The 16,799-nt window shown below is 43.7% G+C and overlaps 1 protein-coding gene and 1 pseudogene across 2 annotated transcripts in view; both read left to right on the top strand.

Moving 5' to 3' along the window:
* Positions 1-366: 366 nt before the first annotated feature.
* LOC108303032 lies at positions 367-749 on the top strand (annotated as a pseudogene).
* Positions 750-5,197: 4,448 nt separating this feature from the next.
* EGLN3 (egl-9 family hypoxia inducible factor 3) overlaps positions 5,198-16,799 on the top strand; it is a 28,543-nt gene continuing 16,941 nt past the window's right edge. The window contains exon 1 of one of the 2 annotated variants that reach the window (XM_017526777.2): positions 5,198-5,910. In XM_017526777.2, the coding sequence (XP_017382266.1) occupies positions 5,554-5,910 (357 nt within the window). In that variant the 5' untranslated portion in view covers positions 5,198-5,553. The remainder of the gene's footprint in view (positions 5,911-16,799) is intronic. The other variant, XM_017526778.2, reaches the window with a different exon arrangement.

The following is a 16,799-nucleotide window of genomic DNA, read 5'->3' as shown; positions in this document are numbered from 1 at the left end:
TATAAGAATTAATTGAAGTAATGTTTGTAAACTTTTAGCACAGTACCAAGTGTTGTAAAAATGTTTGATTCATCAATAGATAAGATTGCCTTTGCTCACATTGAAGTCATGCAAAATAATGACAAAGCTTCTGATGATATAGTATGGCAAAAACACACAAATAAATATGCAGGTACAGCTAGGAGGAAGGGAACCTCAGGTATGGCAGTACTTTGATGGAAAAAAAGATATGTAGGCCCCTTTCCTCAGCTGCTGCCAACATGCTCTGTCCTCCTGAGGAAGCTAAGGCTGCATTGGAGTGAGGCCCTCACTTTATCCTGCGACTAGCACCGTGTCTGGCAGCATCAGCCCCACACTCGCCCCACCATGGCCTCTGTCTCAGCGCTCACCTGCATCACCTCAGCCCTCATTCTGCACGATGATGAGGTGACTATCACAGAGGATAAGATCAAAGTCCTCATTAAAGCAGCCAGTGTAAATGTTGAACCTTTTTGGCCTGGCTTGTTTGCAAAGGCCCTGGCACACGTCAACATTGGGAGCCTCATCTGCAATGTGGGGGTGGTGGGCCTGCTCCAGCAGCTGGTGCTGCACCCGTAGGAGGTCCTGCCCCCTCCACTGCTGCTGCTCCAGCTGCAGAGAAGAAAGGGGAAGCAAAGAAAGAAGAATCCGAGGAGTCTGATGATGACATGGGCTTCGGTCTTTTTGACTAAACCTTTTTTAAAATATGTTCAATAAAAAGCTGAACTTTATTTATTTTTATTTATTATTTATTATTATTATTTTTAAAGATGAGGGTTTTACCATGTTGGCCAGGCTGGTCTCAAACTCCTGACCTCAAGTGATCAGCCCATCTCAGCCTCCCAAAGTGCTGGGATTACAGGTGTGAGCCACCACGCCCGGCCAAAAAGCTGAATTAAAAAAAAAAAAAAAAAAAAGAAGATATGTAGACAGTTTTCATCAGAAATTAAACAAACAAACAAACATGATGGAACCCTCTCATATTTCTGTTGGGAATGTAAAATGGTAATAGCTGTTGTGGAAAACAGTTTAGTGATTCCTAAAAAGTTAAACATAGGCTGGGCACGGTGGCTCACGCCTATAATCCCAGCATTTTGAAAGGCCAAGGTGGGCGGACCACTTGAGGTCAGGAGTTTGAGACCAGCCTAACCAACATGATGAAACCTTGTCTCTAAGTACAAAAATCAGCTGCACGTGGTGGCAAGCACCTGTAATCCCAGCTACTTGAGAGGCTGAGGCAGGAGGACTGCTTGAATCTGGGAGGCAGAGGTTGCAGTAAGATTGTGCCATTGAACTCCAGCCTGGGCGACAAGAGCGAAACTCCATCTCAAAAAAAAAAAAATGTTAAAGATTTACCATATGTCCCCAAAATTGTACTCTTAGGTATATTCCCCCAAAGAATGGAAAACAAGTACTCAAATTACTTATGCATGCCTGTTTATAACAGCACTATTATAATAGCTAAAAAGTGGAAATAACCCAAATATCCATCAGTGGATGAGTGGATAAACAAAAAAAAATCATGGTAAATGAAAGAAGCCAGTCACAAAAAGTCACAGAGTATGTGATTCCATTATTAGGAAATATCTAGAATGGGTGAATCCACAGAGAGAGCAGATTGGTAGTTGCTAGGGGCTTGGGAGAGGGGGCAATGGGGAATAACTGCTGAATAGGTACAGTTGGCTTTTGGGGTGGTGAAAATGTTTTGGAACCAGAGAGGTGGTAGTTGTATAACACTGTGACTGTACTAAATGCCACTGAATTGTTCATTATAAAATGGTTAATTTTACACTTTGTGAATTTTACCTCATTAAAATAAAACAACATACATAAATAGGACAGTATTACAATTGAGAATGCAGAAGCTTCTCTTCCACTCAACTGAGACTCTTTGGTTTCCTCATCTGTAGGAAAATGAAGGTGAACTGGGTGACCACTAAGATCCCTTCCAGTTCAAATTCAAAGGTAGGGAAACTCAACATTTTTCTTTCTCTGCTGTTCCTCCACATGCTTGGAATTGACTGCATCTGTACTGCAGATGCACACCGGAAGACAATGTTACTGTAATTAAATTACAGGGAAATTAATTTGTTTTAGTTATTATGGAAAGGTATTTTAATATTCATTATTATGACACAAATTAGTGGACAAATAACTAAAGCAAATGCACTTTAACAATTAGCCTGGGTTTTCCCTCTCTGATGCTCAGACCCAGAGCCTGTGCCTGGCTCCAGTCTGTCTATGTCCCTCCGTGCAGTCACACACTCTGATTTTTCCAGTCACGGTATCTCTGATTCCTCTGCCAAATGCAGTGCTGGCAGCCCTGAGCTGATTGAGAGGTCCTTGATTGATTAATGAGTGCCCTTGCCAAGCAGGGATGGCACCAAGGGGTTGAATTCCTCTCTGAACTGCCCATGCTTTACAACCAGCGTAATCTAGAATGTTGTCACTAGAACTCATACTATTGCTCTAGTTATATCGAGTTACAATTTTACTCTGGATTATTGAAATATTATTTGAATAGAAAACTAAATTTACCCAGTCCTGGGATTTGAAGTCTTAGGTCAACATGTTCATTTTGGAAGGTGAGTATATCATTTTCTGTATTTTACTGACCTCCACACCCCACCAGCGATTACAGGTTTTCATTCCTTTGTAAATTCCCTCCTTATCATTCCTAGGAATAAAAGATGTATCTACAAAAAACCTTCAGCTAGAAAAATTTCAGCCAGTTACTAAGGATTATCTGTCACCTTCCTCCTTTTTGATTCTGTCCCTTTTCAGGGATATCTACTGAGGTTTACGCAGTCCCCAAAGCTGCAAAATGCGCAACACAATGCCAACCAGGGTCCACACTCAGGCTGCCTTAGACTAGGTTTCTCCTGGTCACCCCATTACACATAGCGCCCTCGGAGGAGGTCACTGCAGGAGCCAAAGCAGTTTCTTCTGTGCAGGGTTCAAGCAGAAGTGGAGAGGAGGGCTTTCGTCCTTTTTGGTATTGTACTTCATTTCACTCCTTGCTGCAATTGAACAGTCCTCCAGGTTTCACTTTACGTCTCTGTTTCCCAGCAAACATTCACTGCTCAGATAGAGAGACGAAGCCCAGAGGCAAACACCCTGCAGAACTCCTGACTGCTCCCTCCACTGGCCTCTAAGGTTTTGTGCTGGGTCAGGCTAACTTGCCTGACTCTTTTCTCCTGACTTCTCTTTGGGGAGGCTCCACAGCCCTTATTGCAAATAGATCCTTCCAGATAAGCCCAGACATACTGAATCTGAGTGGAGACTGCCGTGGCTCAGGGTCAGACATTGAGTTCCCAGTAACTATTTATTAGGCACCCACTATATGCTAAGCACTGGGGTTCCAAGGATGATGGTCTCCACTCATCATGGAGCTGCTTTGGGAATTTAGACAACAGCTTCTTGAGCAGTGACGGCCCATTCAAGCCTTTACCCCAAGGAGAGGTACCTCCTGCTCAAATGTAATACCAAAGGTGCCAACTAATCACTGACTTGGCAGAGAACCTCTCTCAATATAACTAGAAGTTTCATCAAAGATTTTTTTTCCCACCCCCTCCACCTTCACCAAAGTTTCTTAAACACTCCACCACTGACTGCTCCCCCTCAACATCCCCCAGGTTCATACTCAACCACGTGCCTCTGTCTACTTCTTTCTAACCTGTAGCAGCACCTCTCTTCTGCTCTTAGTTCTTGTCCTGGATGTCACTCCTTTTCTCCCCTCAGAGGCAGAGAGGAGAGGGCTGCTGGAGGAAGAGTAAAAGTGAAAAAGCTGTAGGGGATTGTGTCCTAAATAAGCAATACCTGAAAAACCTGTACATTCTTTTCTTCAACTTAAATGAGGTGCACTAATTAGTGTACACCACTAATTAGTGTACATATTAGTACACTAGTTAGTGTACATATTAGTGTACACCAAGTGTACACTAATATGAAGTAAAAACGGTGCAAATAGCTTTGCATGCAATATATGAATCTTTTTTTTCCTGATTCTGATCGCTAGTTTTCAGTAGGAAAGGGAATCAAAACTCCATAGAGCAAATCACCTTATCTGTGGATAACCAAAAAGTCTCCTCTGTGGTGTCTGTCTCTCTTGTGAAAGTACAGCTGCTTGTGGGAAAAGTGAGAGACCTAGAATACAGCGTATATTTGGGGGACATACCTCTGACTGTTACAGAAGCATGTGATTAATTTTGGAGGTAAAATTTCAGAACATCGTATTTTAATAGGAAGCTTGGTAGATAAGTGGATGAAAACATCAAGCAAAGCAAAATACACCACTTGCAGAGTTCAATCAGAGATGACTCAGCATTTCTTCATTGTGCTCATCTGAGTCTCCTCAAGCACATAGTGCCTTGCACACAGTAGGGGCTGAGGGAAATATTTGTTAATGCGTTAATTTTAGTTAAAACTAGATACCTCCTAATCTCTCAGTGGCTGGAACTGGGTTAAACAGCAGAGGAATGGGGTAAAAAAGAAAAGACACTAGGTAAAGATAGAACAAGACCACTAAGACCACTGCTTAATAAATACATTTTATTTATTATTTATTTATTTATTTTGAGACGGAGTTTCGCTCTTGTTACCCAGGCTGGAGTGCAATGGCGCAATCTCGGTTCACCATAACCTCTGCCTCCCGGGTTCAAGCGATTCTCCTGCCTCAGCCTCCCCATTAGCTGGGATTACAGGCATGTGCCACCACGCCCGGCCAATTTTTGTGTTTTTAGTGGAGACGGGGTTTCTCCGTGTTGGTCAGGTTGGTCTTGAACTCTCTACCTCAGGTGATCCGCCCAACTCAGCCTCCCAAAGTGCTGGGATTACAGGCGTGAGCCACCGCTCTCAGCTTCTTGGGGTTATTATTTTGCTCAAAAGTCTATGAGATGTTGCAGTTAATTCCATTTACATTTTCAATGTGAGATCTAGGTTTTCAAGTTTGTTATGTGATTTTATGCAAAACAATATGCAAATCCAGCGCATTCTAAAAATTCAGCCTGTTCTCCAGCTGCTCCCCTGGTGACAAACAACTAACGTTGGCCCCGGGCTCTCCGGGATCCTTCGCGGAGGGGCTAGAGCAGGCGGGGATGACTGGCTGGGGGGAAGGGCGGACCCGAGGCGGGGAAAGGGCGGGGCTGGGGCGGGGCACGTGACGCGCGGAGTCGGCCGGCTTAAGGGCCAGACCTCTGCCTCTCCCGGAGTCTGGCCACAGCCGCTGCGGTGGTGGTTTCCCATCTCCAAAAGGCGTCCTCCGACTCCTTGCGCCGCCCTGCTCGCCGGGCGAGTCCGGCGCTGGGTTGTGGAGCCCTGCACCACTCCCTCTGGTTTCCGAACCCAGATCCCTTCTCCCGAGAGTTGCGAGCAACTTTCCCCTGTCCCTGGCGCTGCGGCGGCTCGGGGACCGTGGCAGGCGCAGGTTGCTGAACCCCGGGCCACGCTCCCCGCGCCTCGGCTTCGCGCTCGTGTAGATCCTGCTCCCTCTCTGGGTGCACGCTGGGGGTCCCGGACCTCGACTCTGCGGGCGAGATGCCCCTGGGACACATCATGAGGCTGGATCTGGAGAAAATCGCGCTGGAGTACATCGTGCCCTGTCTGCACGAGGTGGGCTTCTGCTACCTGGACAACTTTCTGGGCGAGGTGGTGGGCGACTGCGTCCTAGAGCGCGTCAAGCAGCTGCACTGCACCGGGGCCCTGCGGGACGGCCAGCTGGCGGGGCCGCGAGCCGGCGTCTCCAAGCGACACCTGCGGGGCGACCAGATCACGTGGATCGGGGGCAACGAGGAGGGCTGCGAGGCCATCAGTTTCCTCCTGTCCCTCATCGACAGGCTGGTCCTCTACTGCGGGAGCCGGCTGGGGAAATACTACGTCAAGGAGAGGTCTAAGGTAGGACGCGCTCGGCGCCCTGCCGCAGCTGCCCCCGCGGGGACGGGAGGCACTTGGAGTCCATTGTGTGTCGCCTTCTCAGGGCTGCAAGCGAGAACTTTGCTTTTTAACCAAGAAGTCAGCCTGGTTTGTCTCTCCTCGCTGCTTCCCCCCACCCCTCGCCCCAGCTCTTCTGAGCGAAAGTCCACGTTAAGGGGCTCAGGTGAATCAAGATGATGACCTTCTGTTGACTTTGAAATATTGGCTCTGGTGGGGCGGCAAAAGCCGGACAAGCTGTGGCTTTCGTCCGATTTTAAGACAAGAGGTTCTCAACGATCCAAAGGAGGGAAAGGGTATTAGAAACACTGTGTATCATCTAAGACACACGTGTTCTTAAGATCTTAAATGCCTACTTTAAAGCCACCTAGTACTGCCCTTCATTGTGGTCAGAAGAGATTTCTACAAAAGCACTCAGAATTCTGGAGGCAGTTGTGATTTTGCCATGTGGCAGTTGGTTTGTGGAGTTGGGCAGGTGTGAAAGGGTAAAACTCCACTTCTGAATGCTGCCTCTGCCCTCTGGGACCCAGCACGCTATAAGACCATCTTCTTGACTGAAAATTCTCTCCTGGTGCTAAGCCCTACCCCACCACGTTCCTTTTCCTATCAATTGATGGCGAAGTCCACTCAAAACAACCAGTTAAGTGCTCACTAGAGAGTAGTCAAGCACCTCCGGAAAGAAACCGTGTTTTTGTTCACATAGCAGGAAGTGACTCCCTGGGTGGTAATTTATCTTGGAAACATTTACAGGTAGATTGGCAGAAAAACGGGAACATGTAGGTACTGCGATGTCGGTGCATGTACATTACTTTGGGATAAGCCTTCTGGGTCTTTCCTTAAATGATGGTTGAGCCAGTTTTCCAGTGGCAGTTCTGAGTGACTTGCGCTTATCTTATGGTCTGGTTAATGGGCATTCATAACTATGGAAAACTTTTACTGAAACAGCGAAGCAAAGCATATTGGCATGAGAGGGAGGATGGACGTTCACCTATGCACCGCTCTTTGACAATAAATGTAGTATTTCTCAAATCGGTCTCAAGACTGATTCTGTCTCAAAACAGACCATTGTTCTCTCATTTCTCTATTACACTGAGAGGAACACTCCCAATGAAGGCCAAGTGGTGAGGACTGGAAACGTGTGGGAGTGAAGGGGTGGCGGTGGATACGAGTGCGGTGAAGAGTCATAGGTTGCTGTACACCTTCCAAGCCAGAGGCCATGAATAGAATATCTGAAAGCATCGTTATTAACGCATGGAAGTAAAGTAAATCTTAGGAGAAAATGCTGCTTTCTGAATTTTACTTTGGGGAAGAATTCAGTGTTAGCTGAACTCGGTAGAAGACTGATGTTAAAGTGTTTCTTTACTCTTCTGCCATTTTGGTGGTGGATTAGTCATTTGTCTTTGACTAGTTTGGTTTTTGCATTAAGTCACCTTGCTGTCTTCTGTGGTGGGGCTGGGGGAGGGGACGGGTCAGCCTCAGTGTCGCTGAGGTGCTGATAGCTTCAACCTGGAAGAGCAGATGGCTTCCTGTCGGGGTTTTGAATGTTTCTTCTTAACTCAGGTGTTAGGAATTTTTCCTCATCATTCTAAGAGTGGAATTTGCTCTGAGGGAAGTCAAGATTAATTGGTACAAAGAGGCCACTAACATGTTGAAAGTTAAATGTTTTTATTTAGCGGTAGGGTTTCAGACTAGAATTTAACTCAAATGGAATGAAAAACACTAAGTTAGGTTCAGGGGAAAAAAGATCTTGTAGATATGATTCATCAATTATAGGTTATCTTTTGGTGGAATGAAAAGCTTTCCAGGTGACCCTGTCAGAAGGTGATCGTGAGTTGAAAAGAAAATTCATCCTGCCCCACACCCAGATTTCCAGGTTTACTTTGGCTGGTTTGTTACAAAGCTCTTAGTTCTGCCCTTCAGATAAATCACCTTTCCATTAGAACATTCCCTGGCCAATGAGAACCAAATGCAAACCAGGCTTGAATAATTCGTGTAAATTGTTTTAAGTGTGCTTTGCTTGTATGCAGAAATCTCCTTAGTGTTGCCTCGTGGTCTTGGGTTTATTGTTTGAAGTTCATTATTAAAGTATTGTAGAAACACTTTCCATTCCTATATGATTTATATTGCTTTCACCTTTATTCCTTTTTTTCTTCAGTCACTTTTCATCCCTCAACTGAGTTCCTTATTTTGTGCTGCTTTCCAGAGCAGTGATACAGACCCAGTTGACTAGTACATCTTTCATGTATATTTTCAAGAAAAACTAATGTTTTAAATTTATTTTTGTTTTTCTTAAGGATTTTTTTTTTTTTTAAATTTTTAGTAGAGATGGGGTTTCACCATGTTAGCCAGGATGGTCTTGATCTCCTGACCTTGTGATCTACCCAGCTCAGCCTCCCAAAGTGCTGGGATTATAGGTGTGAGTCACCACGCCCAGCCAGGAAATTTTCAAACATACATAAACATAAGAAGCTAATATAATGAGCTCCCATCACCCAATTTCAACAATTGCCAATATGTACGTTTATTTTGGACCAATTGTTTTTAGTTACTTTAAAGTTCTTGAGGTTATGCTTATTAATACACTTACCCAAGTTTCTTTTTTTGGTTCTTTGCTGGACTTAGAAAGATCATTGAATAATATAATATTGCCCTTTTTCTCAATGAAGCAATAACAAAGGCATTGGTAGTAAAACAGAAAGATATACTGGACCTAAAATTGTAATTGTGGAAAAATATGGAAAGAAACATTAGATGGGCCTGTTCCCTGCCAAAAAAGTTGTTAATGGTCAGAATTTACCTACCTCATTTTTGTTGGACAAAAATCCAAGGGTCAGAACCAGATGTGGCAGCTCCCGCCTCTAATCCCAGTACTTTGGGAGGCCGAGGCGGGTGGATCACAAGATCAGGAGTTCGAGACCAGCCTGACCAACACGGTGAAACCCCGTCTCTACTAGAAATACAAAAGTTAGCTGGGTGTGGTGGCGCGCCTGTAATCCTAGATACTCAGGAGACTGAGGCTGGAGAATTGCTTGAACCCGGGAGGCGGAAGTTGCAATGAGCCGAGATTGCACCATTTCACTCCAGCCTGGGCGACAGAAAGAGACTTCTCTAGAAAAAAAAAAGAGAAAGTAAAAAATCCAAGGGTGTTGAAGACCCCTTGGCAGAAGTGGTTCCTGTAATGTACAGCAGTATGGCGCCCCCTAACTTCAAGCATGATCATTGCTTTCAGGTTAACAAGGGATTTATCCCGCTACTCCTTTTTGGAGATTTTAGACCATATCCAAGATAAATACTGGTCATAATTTTCTCCTTTTTCTTTGGCTGCCTAGATCTTGAAAATGGCTGTTTTCCAGAGTATGTATGATTTATAGAACCAAAAGTGCCTCTGATTCAAATAGCTCACTGTAGACTCACTAGTGACTGTAATAATAACTACCTTTTATTGAGCTGTTTGTATTGTCTGGCACTATGCTAAGCACTTTACAAATACTATCTTGCTTCGTCTTCAGAAACAGAGTCTTAAACATACTGAGTAATTAAATACTTTGCCCAAAGTTTCAAAGCCAGTGGTAGGAAAGAATTTAACTCGGGTTTAGGAGCTTAGGCTCAGAGTTACTAACCTTGTGGCTTTAGGCAAGTTGCTTGGTTTACACCAGGTGTAAAATGAGGGGAAATAGTGCCTTAAAGCTGTTGGGGGAAGAAGCGTTAAATAAGGTGATGTATATGAGGTTTTTAGCAGAAGTTTTCTTCTTCATCATTGTTTTAAGTCTCCAGAGGGGAAATTCGGGATTCTAACCCAGGTTTGTCTAACTCCAGAGACTATGTTCTTTCCTTTTATGCTCTCCTACTTCTATCCTTTCTTTTTTTCTTTTTTATTTTTTTTTAAAGATGGGGTTTCACCATGATGGCCAGGCTGGTCTTGAACTCCTGACCTCAGGTGATCCACCCACGTCGGCCTCCCGAAGTGCTAGGATTAAAAGGCATGAGCCACCACGCCTGGCCCCATCCTTTCATTTATTCATCGAATGTTTATGGGGTGTTCACTCGGTGTGGGGTACTGGGCAGGTGTGGTGGTGCAATGATGAATTTATACTTTCGTATGCCTTTGAATTGTAGGATTGTCTCATTCACACTTGACTAATTCTCAGGCTTAAAAAAATACCCTCAAACATTGAAGTGGGTCAGTTGAATACATTAGAAGAAGAAATGGAGTACTGTGCTCGTGTTTTCCTATTGTTATTTTTAGGAAAATATTTCTTGACAGGATTTTTTCTTAGGATTCCTGACCAGACTAACTCTGGAAGATGGCATTGTGAGGACTGCGTTGTGAACAGACAGATTAGTCCTTCCCTGGAAACAATAAAGAGGAATGATGAAACAGCAAAAAATTGATGAATAAAAGAAGATGTGTTGCAAGGTGGTGTGTTTATTCCTTTGCTGTTGAGCAATAGCAGTTTTGGCCCACCTTTCTCCTATGAGGTCAGGAATATCCATTACTTAATGGAGCTTATCATGGTTGCAAGCTACTTTAGGGAAAAAATGAGATATGTACTATGAAGATCAGGTTATCTCTCAGGATCGAAGTGCAAAAAATGCAGTCAGAGTCCTCAGAAGCCTAGAAGCATGAACTAGGAACCAGAAAGTCCTCAGAATCCAGGACAACTGATGTGCTCTTTTCTTTTCTTTTTTTGAGATGGAGTTTTGCTCTTGTTACCCAGGCTAGAGTGCAATGGCACGATCTCGGCTCACCGCAACCTCCGCCTCCTGGGTCCAAGCAATTCTCCTGCCTCAGCCTCCCAAGTAGCTGGTACTACAGGCACGCGCCACCATGCCCAGCTAATTTTTGTATTTTTAGTAGAGATGAGGTTTCACCATGTTGACCAAGATGGTCTCGATCTCTTGACCTCGTGATCCACCCTCCTTGGCCTCCCAAAGTGCTGGGATTATAGGCGTGAGCCGCTGCGCCCAGCCGATGTGTTCTTTTCTCAGGAGCCTCATGACCTCCATCGTTGCTTCCCTGCTTGTGCTCATTTCTTCCCCTCCTTTCAATCCAGCTTTTGCTGCCCGCCCATGCACATGGCTGAAGATGGCTGCTCCACAATGGCTGCCTCAGCCTTCAGTTCCAGATGAGCAGAGGCTTGAGGAACATCCCCAAATCCCTATTTTCAGGGCCTGGGAGAAAGTCTGATTGTCTCACCTTGGCTCAAGGGACCTATCTGCCTTAGTCAGGCACAGTGGGAGGCATGTGGAAACCATGTGTCACAAATATGGTTGCCAGGGCCCATGAGAGGTATAGTTCTTTTGAGAGCTGGATGCCATAAATGATGCCTCTGCAATTAGAATCTTAAAAATCTATCTGTGAACAAGGTATTTTGGGGAGGAGTGCTGAGTTTGAAGCTCTGGAACATCCTTCTGTAAGGATGTAAGGGATTCCTCTAAAAGCTTTTGTATTAGAAGTAACTTGCCCAGACCAGTGGCTCACGCCTGTAATCCCAACAGTTTGGGAGGCTGAGGTAAGCAGATCACAAGATCAAGGAACCGAGACTGTCCTGGACAACGACAATAATAGTGAAACAACGTCTCTACTAAAAATACAAAAATTAGCTGGGCGTGGTGGCGGGCATCTGTAGTCTCAGCTACTTGGGAGGCTGAGGCAGGAGAATCGCTTGAACCCGGGAATCCGAGGTTGCAGGGAGCCAAGATCGTGCCACTGCACTCCAGCCTGGCAACAGAGCAAGACTCCATCTCAAAATAAATAAATAAATAAAAGAAAAATAGCTCCTGGAGGAAGGAAATTACTCCACAGTAATAATTTACAGAATGCAGCCCTAGTGACAGTGAAACAAGTCCCTCCAGTGGGCAAGCCTTCAAGGTGTTTTTTTTTTTTTTTGTCTTTTTTGTGAATGACACTTGGAAACAAAGAAGGCAGGGGAGGGTGTGTGTTTAATTTGTAATTTCTTTTGCTCAATTTTGGGCCACTGGCCACTTCACTACAACCTTATCTGCTTCAGTGAAGTGGATAATCAGGGGATATCGATTTAATTCATTCACAGGTCACTCAGTGCTGCACGCTGTGGTGGACCTGTCCATGGACAGGGGGGAATGGAGGTGCCAAGTCATTATGAGACCACCGAAGAACTACGCTGTGAGTTGAGCGTAGTGTGCAGTGGTTGCCACTAACTCCTTCTCTTTTTCTGGTTAAAAAGCACACTTTTACAGTCATTAGCCATTGTTTCTCTTTGGGTTTTCTCCAATTTCTCTGTTAACTTAAAATGAAGCAGCCAGAACAACTGATCAAAACTATACAGGACTTTAATAATATGGGTTTTAGGGCTAGAGAGATATTAGAAAGCACATCTCTCCAATGTCTCAATCATTCAGCAGTTGTTTTTATATTTGGAGAGATGATATCTTGAGCAGATCCTTGAGAAGGGATGGGTAAAAGGTACTTTAATAGAGAAGGGATGGCTGGATGCGGTGGCTCACACCCGTAATCCCAGCCCCTTGGGAGGCTGAGGTGGGTGGATCATGAGGTCAGGAGTTCGAGACCAGCCTGTCCAACATGGTGAAACCCTGTCTCTATTAAAAATACAAAAAATTAGCCAGGCATGGTGGCATACACCTGTAATCTCAGCTACTCAGGAGGCTGAGGCAGGAGAATCGCTTGAACCCTGGAGGCAGAGGTTGCAGTGAGCCAAGATTGCGCCATTGCACTCCAGCCTGGAAAATAAAAATAGAGAAGGAGCTACACTGGCTGGAGTTGTTCCGTGAGTCAGGTAGTCTGGGCCCAGGGTCCGTAGGTGAATTCATCAGCATCACCATTTTATTTGGGAATTTTAAATATAATTCTGACTGAAAATTGATAAACACCCTTATGCAAACCTGTCTCTGCATTAGGCTTTGGAGTGTCATGAATTATTTCCCTTTCTAACCTTTCTGCTTCAGCTCAAGCAAAATTGGTAAGTTTTTTCCTGATTCCTGAATCTGGCTGGAAAAACTTGTCATTTCATAAGTAGCAAACAGCCTTGCATTTTATGACCCTATCCCAAGAGCGCACACCATGTATGAAAGACTTCTCTGATGAAGCTTAAAGGTCAGGGTGGAGTTCTACCCAACCTATAATGAGCAGAGTTCAGGCACCCCCAGCATCTCGTGTACTTCATGATAAAGCTTGGAAGGCCGCTCATGTTTGGTTTGGCAAGGCCTCTGCTTTTGACCTAACTTTGCAGCCCTAGGTAAATGAAATGACATTTTGATCCGTTCCCACTGAAGACCAAGGAGTCGCTTGCAGGTTAACACTATGGAGAAGGTTATTAATTTTTTGTTAATTATTGCAGCAACAGACTTGACAATTCCTAGCAACACTTTGTAGCTGTTCACTAATATTGCTCTAAGAAACGGGCGTCGCTTTTCTCCAGTGTTTGTCAAATGCACATGTTCTGACAGTCATGATAGTTCAGATGTATTTTGCTGGTTATCTGCTGGGGGTGCCCAGCGGGTAGCTGAACCCAGAGGCACTGGAATTGTAAATACAACAGACAAATCATTTTATGATGCCAGACTAAGGAGTTCAGCTTTGGCAGATTGCCAGGAGCTGTTGATTTGGCTCAGACTCAGTGCTGTGTGTCTGTTTGCCAAGCAAGATTAGTTGTCTTGGTTAATTATACATAGAATTTGTACCCCCTTTCTCTTGACTATTTCCATCTTAAACCAGTATGACACTTACTTTAATTTTGCATCTTGTTTCGATACGATTGTGGGTGAGTTTCTGTCCCTGTTTTTGGTGAGTCTGTAGTGACTACGTGTTTTCCTGCCCAGGTCCCAGCCTGACAGACCCTGGGTTTGCTGGTGTATAATGCAGGCTTTCAGACCTTGCATTGGATTCATTTGGTACCTCGTTACTGAGTGTTCTTCGTGGTCAGTACTGTGTCAATACCTCCTTATGAAATCAAGCCAATTTTTGATTCTTTAGAAGGTACAATGATAAACGATTCTCAGGTTCTGGAGTAAATGTGCCTATCTCATATTAAACATTGTTTTTTCTTTCCAAAATGAGGCCAAAATACTTACTGTTGCCTTACAAAAATAATTCTGGAATACAAAGAATCTAATAATATGATAGTAGCCTTGATTCTTTGTCAGTGGGAAGAAGACAAAATGAAAAATTCAATTCCAGGTGTCAGTAACATCAATTTTTATTCTAATACGAGAACCTGAAGTTGTTTTGAAGTTGTCAGAACAAAGATTCAGCCCACACCCTCCCTCCAGGTTCCCTCTCATTTCTGCTCATCTATCTGGTCAGACCTGAGGGCCCTATCATTCCGAAGTCTTAATGCGCCCACACGACTGCTGAGTTCTTTTTTGGGGCGGGGAAATGATTTCTTTCATGTTCATATTGTTTTGTGGGTTAAACTGAATGACTGGAGTGGAATAAACAAAACTTATTTATTTATTTTTGTAGAAATGGGGTTTTGCCATGTTGCCCAGGCTTGTCGTGAGGCCTCCAAAGTGCTGAGACTACAGGTGTGAGTGGCCAGGGCAATAAAACCCCTTTTAAACACAAAATATTGTAGAAAGACTCAGGCAGGAACATTCAGTATTGTTAGTGAAGGACCTATTGTGCTTTTTTTGTTTAGTTTTGCTTTTTAGGTTCACTATAGAACCTTAAGTCTTGTCTTTTTTTTTTTTTTTTTGAAAAAAACCTTGAATTTTCTTCCTTTTCTTAGTAGAAAAATCCTTGAGGGGGGAAGTTTTTTTAAAGAAACTAACTAACTTACTGTAACCATAAATCACTTGCCTTTGGTTCTCATTCTCCCTGTAATCTATTTTATGTACATTTGGTAGAGTGTAGTAATCCCAAACCCAATTCTAATCATGTAGTTGCCGTGCTTAAATAAAAACAAAAAATCAAAAAATCCAACCATCCTCTGTCTTCATTATCTACCGTGCAATGCTGTAAACACTATAAACTTAGCCAGCTTTGAAGGCCCTCTGTATCTGACCACATCTGACCTTTCTACACTTAATAATTTCCCACCACTGCCTTCCTTTCTTCCCAGTCCCTGAAATGCTAGAAACTGACTTGACGGGCATAATGAGCTTCCCCATTGTCTTCCACTCATCAGAATCCATCTCTCCAGCCTTCTAGTGCCTGTTTCCGGAAGTCTTCCCTTCTGCTCCCCAGAACTCTGTGGTGGCTCAATCCAGGCTGCCCCAGTACATTAATTTATTGGGCTGTTTTTGCTGCCCACTGTGTGCTTAGACATTCGTTGAATGCAGAGACTGTTAAGCTTATACTTTTAGTGCCTAGAACAGTTTCTTATACTTCATAGGTGCTTGTTGGCCTAATTTCATCTTCAAAAGGAACTTTGATTTCAACGGATATTTGGGTGTTAAAAAAAACCTAAAATTTTTTTGGGGGGTGGGGAGGGGAGTGGGGGGAAATGAAGGGGGAAGATGGGTGGCTACAGTTTGGTCTCTAATTTGATACCTAAGTATTTAAATATTTTATTAGAGTGACATGATATGTGAGACCATCTCAAAGGAGGACCTTAACTTTGTAAGTTTCTTTTTTTCTTTTTTTTTCCTCAGTTTCAAAATTCTAGGCTTTACCCTGGAAATACCTGAGTCATACCTGGATCCTGGCAGCTCATACATACAGGTCTGGATCAGAGAGAAGCCAGGGCCATTTGGTTCTCATTCTCCCTGTAATCTATTTTACGTACTTTTGCTAGAGTGTAGTAGTCCCAATTCTAATCGTGTAGTCTCCGTGCTTAAATAAAAACAAAAAATCAAAAACCTTAGGGCCCCAGGTTCTGGTCCTAGCTCAGCCCCTGCTAAGTTTCATGGTCCTCAATTTCCACTTCTTTATGGATGAGTTAGATATTTGTTTCAGTTCTGAGCTTCAATTTGGTCAGCACCTACCACTTGACAGTAGGATGGACACTTCAGATTTTATTTCATCTTCCTATGATCTTGGGTAAGTCATTTCTCTGAGCCGACCTTCACCATCTATAACATAGGCACAATAAAACTATATCTCGACCTTTAGAATAAGGAATTAAAATTGAGACTGCATTTCCATGCGAGAGGGAAAATAGTTGCTTTCAGTGCCTCTTATTTGATTCCTGGAGAGAGTAGACGCGTACCAACAGTCAAACCCCGGCACTGATATGACAGTAATCCTCAGAGGCAGAGCCCAACACAAAACAGCAATGCTAGAAAGTTACGATTGGAAACTTTCCTGCCAGCTTCATGAATGACACTGCAAAGCTGGTGCCAGAAACTGCTGTAGTAATTCTCATTACTGCTCTACCCATCCACTTTCTGTTCCCCAAATTAACTAGTGCAGTTGACTAATTCCTCTTTACCTTTATCATTTAGGGTGAGGCATTGCACAAAAACTCTTGACTTTGCCTTATAATGGCTGTGCTTCTCTGTGGTCCCTGGATAAGAAGCATCACCGTTATCTGGGAACTTGCTGTAAATGCAAAATCTTTAGTTTCTCCCCAAACCTCCTGAGTTAGAAACTCACGGGTTCTCCAGGTGATTGCACACATGCTAAAGTTTGAGAACTACTGAGTAAAGTTAATGCATTAAGAGGAGATTAAATAGGGATGGTGGCGTATCGTCCTACAGTTTCCCTGCTAACAAGAAAGTCAGAGGTCAGTTGATCAGACTTTAATTATTTATTGCTAAAACAAAAACAACAACAACCAGATTTTTAGTTCGTTTGGGAAATCTTTGAGAAAAATCAACATGTTAAAACACACACGTTTATAACCTCTCTATTATTTGTATCAACAAATTAAATTTTCCAGAACTAGAATTGAAGCAAATTTTGGAACCAGTTC

The sequence above is a fragment of the Cebus imitator genome, unplaced genomic scaffold (genome assembly GCF_001604975.1).
Source record: "Cebus imitator isolate Cc_AM_T3 unplaced genomic scaffold, Cebus_imitator-1.0 Scaffold44, whole genome shotgun sequence".
NCBI lineage: Eukaryota > Metazoa > Chordata > Mammalia > Primates > Cebidae > Cebus > Cebus imitator.
The sequence above is the reverse complement of the archived record's forward strand: the minus strand, read 5'-3'. Positions and strand labels throughout refer to the sequence as shown.